Source organism: Sylvia atricapilla, chromosome 4, assembly GCF_009819655.1.
Source record: "Sylvia atricapilla isolate bSylAtr1 chromosome 4, bSylAtr1.pri, whole genome shotgun sequence".
Lineage (NCBI taxonomy): Eukaryota > Metazoa > Chordata > Aves > Passeriformes > Sylviidae > Sylvia > Sylvia atricapilla.
This window is the reverse complement of record NC_089143.1, coordinates 68,423,438-68,429,437: the sequence shown is the minus strand read 5'-3', so window position 1 is coordinate 68,429,437 and position 6,000 is coordinate 68,423,438. Positions and strand designations below refer to the sequence as shown.

The window sequence follows — 6,000 nt, the reverse complement described above, 5'->3', positions numbered from 1 at the left end:
TATCTCAGTTTCTTCCTCTCTACTGAACATCTGCGGGAGAAAGGGGGGGGAAACTTCCCCCTCCCTCTTCTCCTAAAAAGTTACATTTTAACTACTGCTTTAAAATATTGATTACTGTTTAAATTTTGTCAGCACCAGTTATGGCTATTTATCACAGGAAGATAATCGATTCTCTTGTTTTAGCTCAAACTAAGCATAAAAGCCACTTGTAAAGGTCTTTTAACTTACGGGCAACATTTCAGAAGAGCAGGGAGGGATGTTTTTCTGGCAGACTGGATGTCTTGGCTGCATTTTTGGCATGCAGCACCGCCCGCCGTGTTCCTCATAGCGGCCGGGCTCTTTCCTGAGGGCTGCAGGGCATTCGCACCTTGAGGGCTGGGCACCACAATAGCGTTAACCACTCAAAATGCCTGGCATGCATGTTTTGTGGTTTTGTTTGCTTTGCTTTTTTAAATTCCAGACGGCTTTCTCGACGGCCGGCACTCCGGCATCAGCTCACGCCGCCTCTGTATGTGTCACCTCATGGCTGAGGCGCACACCCTGCTCTGCTGCGGCTCCTCCTCGGGTGTTGTGAGCAGTTTTGGGCACCACAACACGGAAAAGACGCTAAGCTGGGGAAGTCTGAAGACATTAATTTGGAGAAGATGCTGCAGGGTCTGGAGGGGAAGCCGGGTGAGGGGCGGCTGAGGACACTTGGTCTGTGCGGCAGGAGGAGACTGAGGGGAGACCGCAGCATGCTCGGGAGCGGGGAGAGGAGGGGCAGGTGCCGATCTCTGCACTCTGGTGGCCAGGGACGGGACTGGGGGACACAGCATGAAGCAGAGTCGGCGCAGGTTTAGCCTAGATATCATGACAGCAGGTTTTCCCAACAGAGCGTCGTCGGCACCGGAGCGGTCCCTGAGGGACGCGCCATCCCCGAGGGGGCGTGGCCCGGGGCAGGGACGGGCGCGTGCGGGCTGGGCACGCGCGGCGCGCGGTGATGACGCACACCCCAATCCGAGCGGCGCGCGGTGATGACGCACACAGCCCCCTCATCCGCGCGCTGCCCCTCACGGCGCGGCCATGAAGGCGACGCCGCTCTCCAACTGCGAGCGCCGCTTCCTGCTGCGCGTCATCCAGGAGAAGAAGGTGCGGCGCCGGCCTCCCGCTCCCTGGCCTTTTCCCGATCCCTTTTCCCGTCCCCTTCCCCTGTTCCCGAGATGCGCTCCGCCCCCGCGGTCCCGTCGCATGCCGGGCATGGCGCGCTAACCCTCTCCGTGTGTGTGTCCGTGTATGCCCGCAGCGCCTGGACGGGAGGCAATGCTACGACTACCGCAACATCCGCGTCTCCTTCGGCGCCGACCGCGGCTGCTGCATCGTGGAGCTGGGCAGGACCAGGTGGGCGCGGGGCCTCGGCCGCGGGTCGAATGGAGCCTGAGGTTCCCAAGCCGCAGAGTTCTCTGTAAACAGGTTTTAGCCTTTCAAGCCTTAAAGCCGTAGTATTTCAAGAGTAGGAGCAAAGAGGAGAAGATGGAAAGGAAGGTAGCGGGAAAGGGATGGGGTTTCCGTGATGATTTTAGTTACAAACAGTTTTATAAAATGCAGAATTGTTCCCAAGTTTTCATCCTTTTGTTCACTGATCTCGTATTTTGCATTCTTCCCCAAACCAGAAGACCTTTTTTTTTGCCTGTATAAAAGTGAAATAGATGCACTTACATAAATATTTCATGACAGTTTCTCATGTGTTCAAGTAATGTTTTTAGTCCCAAAAGGAGCATGTTCTAGTTCTTACATTAGGTTCTTTCGGTTGTTGACCAAAGTTTGAATGTGTAGGACAGGCGTTGAACAAGAAGCTGTCAGGAGTGAGAATTACAAACTAAAACCCTAACCACATGCTTTTTCCCCAAGTATGTGTTTTGTTTCTAGATTTTCCCTGGTACGTTCTGTGACTTGGTGCTTTCTTTGCCTTGGCAGGGTTCTTGCACAGGTCTCGTGTGAACTTGTTCCCCCTAAGCCCAGTCGGCCCACTGAAGGTGTTCTCTTCTTTAATCTGGAGCTCTCACCCATGGCTGCACCTGGGCTGGACCCTGGCAGGTAGTGAATGTCCTAAAAGGACTAAGCAAGGAGGGCATAAACCCCTCTGTAATCATATTAAGTTTAGGTTAATTTTGTTCCAACAGACAGTCCGAGTTACTGGTGTCACTGAACAGGCTGCTGGAGCGATGCTTCAGAGATTCCAAATGCATTGACACCGAATCTCTCTGCGTTGTTGCTGGTGAAAAGGTGGGAAAACTTAATTACTTTCTGGTGGGTTTAAACTAAAAGATACATGTAGTCCAGTTTAAAGTTGGTCTCTGTCTTGTGTTGGATAGTAGAAGTACAGATTTTAGATTGCTGTAAAGAGCCACTCATCTGATTTGAGAGGTGTTTTTAACTTGCATGTCTACAGAGGCTTTCTGAAGTAGCTGGGACCCTACAAAATGGTGTTTAAATTGTGGTGAAGTGCTACATATTTCGTCATAATTAAATCTGGCACAGCGGGTATCTTGAAATATACCAAGATCTCTCATCTTCTTAATCAAAGATTTAAGGCATACAGGCTGGTTTTTTTTCTGGTTCAAAAACATGAACTAGTTTTGAAAAAAAAAAAAAAAAACAAACCATAACTTCTGTAGAATCGAACAGTTTCTGTATTTTTTTGTATTTTTCTCAGGTTTGGCAAATTCGGCTGGACATGCACCTGTTAAACCACGATGGCAACATCACTGATGCTGCCAGCATAGCAGGGATTGTAGCTCTGTGTCATTTTCGCAGGCCAGATGTGTCTGTGCAAGGAGAGGAAGTAACCGTGGTAAGTTGTGGGTTTTATGGTTTTCTTCTGATTTCCTTAAATGTAATTTTAAAATTAAACGAGTTTCATAAATAACTGTTCTGGGCCCAATTCCTTTCAAAGTACACTCCTGAGGAACGTGATCCTGTCCCCTTGAGTATCCACCACATGCCCATTTGTGTCAGTTTTGCCTTCTTCCATCAAGGGTAAGATTTTGACATCTTATATACCCATATAAGGGGTATAAGTCTCGTGTACCCATAGTTACTAATATGCAAACCAATTCCTTTGTTTAATTATGTTTAAGGGTAGTAAGATGTCTTGAATTTCTACTGTTGCTTCATATTTCAAACTTTGATTCTAGGACCTATTTATTGGTGGATCCGACTGAACGTGAGGAGCGGGTGATGGATGGGCTCCTTGTAATTGCCATGAACAAACACCATGAAATTTGTACCATCCAGTCCAGCGGAGTGGTCTCCCTGCTGCAGGAGCAGGTAAACCTTTGCCTTGACCAGTCCTTCTGTGGTCTATAAACTGGTTTCTGTGCTGCAGTCTTGATGTGGAAATATCCATGACGTTTGCAAGCTGAGAAATCAATTAACTGTCTGATTTTATTGGAAAAGATGATGTCTTTTTTATCTTAGTGGAAGAGCATAGTACTGGTACCACGCTGCAGAAGTGATGTAGGAAAAGCATGGTTTTTGGTCAGATATGCATCTTTTTATTTTCCATATGATTTGGCTGAAAAAGCCTGCAAATTATTTCCAATTGCACTCTGGAGGCTGTTAACTTTTTGCACAAGTCTCAGTGAATCCAGTCCCTCATTCTAAGGTGCCATATTGTAAGTGTTTGTAATTCCTGTGATTTAATTCCTGTGATTCTTATGATGCTCTACAGTTTTAGTTAAAAACATCTTGCTTTCCTGGTTGTAAGCTGTTTTCTGTATGTGTAACAAACAGATTCTGAGATGCAGTAAAATAACAGCTGTTAAGGTCGCAGAAATAACAGAACTGATTCAGAAAGCCTTGGAAAACGACCAGAAAGCCAGGTGAGTGTTACAGGAAGGAATGGAAATGGAGATTTTAAAAAATGTAGTGAAAACTAATGTCAGCTTGTGGTTTCAGCAGCAAATTGTCTTCACTTGTGTTTGTTTTAAATAGCAAGCATTTGTATGTTTGAACTTAAAGAGAGAAACAATTTTTGGGTTATCCTGAAATAATGTCTGTCTCTAAATGACCAGGAAGGAAGGCAGGAAGTTTGGCTTTGCTGAATCCATCCCCAACCAAAGGATCACTACCTTCAAAATGGAGAGTGCTGCTGTGGACACCAATGATGTAGAAGAACAGGCTGGAGAAATCATCGCTAAAGCTGACCCTCCTTCAGAAGTGTATCTTTTCCAGGGTGTTTCTCAGGGGAAAACCGGGCTAAACCTACATCTTAGATGCCTCATAGCTTAGGCAGCCACATAACTTTGAAAGGAAACAGCTTCCTGGTCTTGGTTAAGTCTGCTTTTAATTCCTTGTCTGAAGTGCAGAGCTGAGGTCAGAACTGTGATTATTAGAGCGACTAGAGAAGTGGCACTCTGAACTCCCCCGTAGGGCTGTTTTCTCCTGCTTATAAACTGCCTGGTTTGCTTTCAGAATACAAGGAATTTTACCAGCAAACACCAAGGTTTTTCTTAACTCCCTGTAGTTTTGCCACTCCAGTATTGCACACTCCTGGGACAGCCCAGATTGGGGAAGGAATAGAGAGCTCCTGGGGAGACCTTGAAGAATCTGAGAAGGAAGAAGCTGCGGAAGAAGAAGGTGAAAGTGAGGCAGCTGCTTTTGAATGTGAGAAAGTGGAAACTGAGGATACAAGTACACCGAGGGAAGCTAAGACTAGTAAGTATTTGTCTTTCTTAATATCAGATCTTATTATTATCACTTTATCAGCAGTTCAGAATTAAAATGTGAAAGGTCCTTAGGAAGAAAGAACCATTGTTGCACTTTACATGTTTGCTGATTCCACTTGACCTGGTCAGTTCTTTTCAAAACTTGATTTCTGCAGTATAGGGAGGGCTCCAAATGGATCAGTAGCCCCTCTGAATGGTTATTTAAAAATACTGTGGTTATTACTTACAGAGGTTGTTTGTACAAAACTGATCAGAGGTTTGGGGTTGGTGGGGTTTGTGTGTTTTTTAGGTGAACCCATTGTACTGTCTGACAGTGAGGAGGAAGAAGTTGTCATTCTGGAACCACAGGAACTACCAAGGAAAACAAGGTGACCAGCAAATGGAATTAGGAGGGAAAAGTATTTTGTAAGGAGTATCCTCCAGGAAGGACAGGATTTTGGCAAGGCCAGGAAAAGTTTCAGTTGATTAAAGGGAATACAGGTAAGGCTGAGAGCGAGGAAGTTTAAAGCTAGGCTAAATCTCTGGCCTTCTGTCCTGGGAGGCCAGAGCCTGGCTGGCCTGCAGCTGTCTGAGATGGTTTTGACCATTTGACTTGCTTTAGTCCTTCCACAGGGAGTGAGAGCATAAAAGTGGATCTCAGTCAGTGGCTCCTTAGAGGTGCTGCACTAGACTTGATGTTGAGTTTTACCTCCAAGAAGTGAGATGTGCTGCTGTATCCATGGAAACCCTTGTTAGTGCTCTTTCAAAAGATTATACCTTGGTCCCAGGTGTGGTGGGTAGTTGCCAAGTTATGGATAATCAGGCTGTATTATTTTGAAAAACTTTTCAGTATGTTTCTCTGATACAACTGTTGTTTGCTGACAGAACACAGACCAGCTCCAAACAAGAAAATCCAAGTAAGAAAGCATTTAACAAAAGGAGAAGAAAGAAGAGAACTCGTTAAAGCTGTCATCCCTCCTGCAGGAATGCTGTATAATATGGATTTTGGTGTATTATTACTGAGCTTATTTTTGTAGATAAATTTATTTCCTCCCCTCCCAATATCTGGTTCTGCTTTTACATATATGTTAAAATGGTTGTACGCAGATTTAAATAAAAAAATGGTGCCTGTAACTGAAATCCTATGTTTGGCATCCAGCAAAAACTCACCTAAGTTTAGCTTTCTTCTCAGGGGCAAATCACTGTGCTGTGCGTGATTAAAACTGTGTCACTCCTGTTACTCCACACCTTACCTTGTACTCAGACTGCTTTATATGAAAATCACCAGGAATGAACGGACTTAATGAACTAGCAC

General features: G+C 45.4%; 1 protein-coding gene across 2 annotated transcripts; it reads left to right on the top strand.

Annotated features, from left to right (window-relative positions):
- The first annotated feature begins 1,037 nt into the window (after positions 1–1,037).
- On the top strand, positions 1,038–5,825 carry EXOSC9 (exosome component 9). 2 transcript variants are annotated; one of them, XM_066318229.1, is made up of 12 exons: positions 1,038–1,128; positions 1,283–1,377; positions 1,954–2,073; positions 2,160–2,262; positions 2,693–2,830; positions 2,933–3,015; positions 3,174–3,306; positions 3,772–3,860; positions 4,053–4,199; positions 4,505–4,695; positions 4,996–5,074; positions 5,571–5,825. In XM_066318229.1, the coding sequence occupies exons 1-12, from the start codon at positions 1,063–1,065 to the stop codon at positions 5,647–5,649; spliced, it is 1,323 nt and encodes a 440-aa protein (XP_066174326.1). In that variant the 5' UTR covers positions 1,038–1,062; the 3' UTR covers positions 5,650–5,825. The 2 variants fall into 2 exon arrangements, with proteins under 2 accessions (XP_066174326.1, XP_066174327.1); XM_066318230.1 differs by lacking the exon at positions 1,954–2,073.
- Positions 5,826–6,000: the final 175 nt, after the last annotated feature.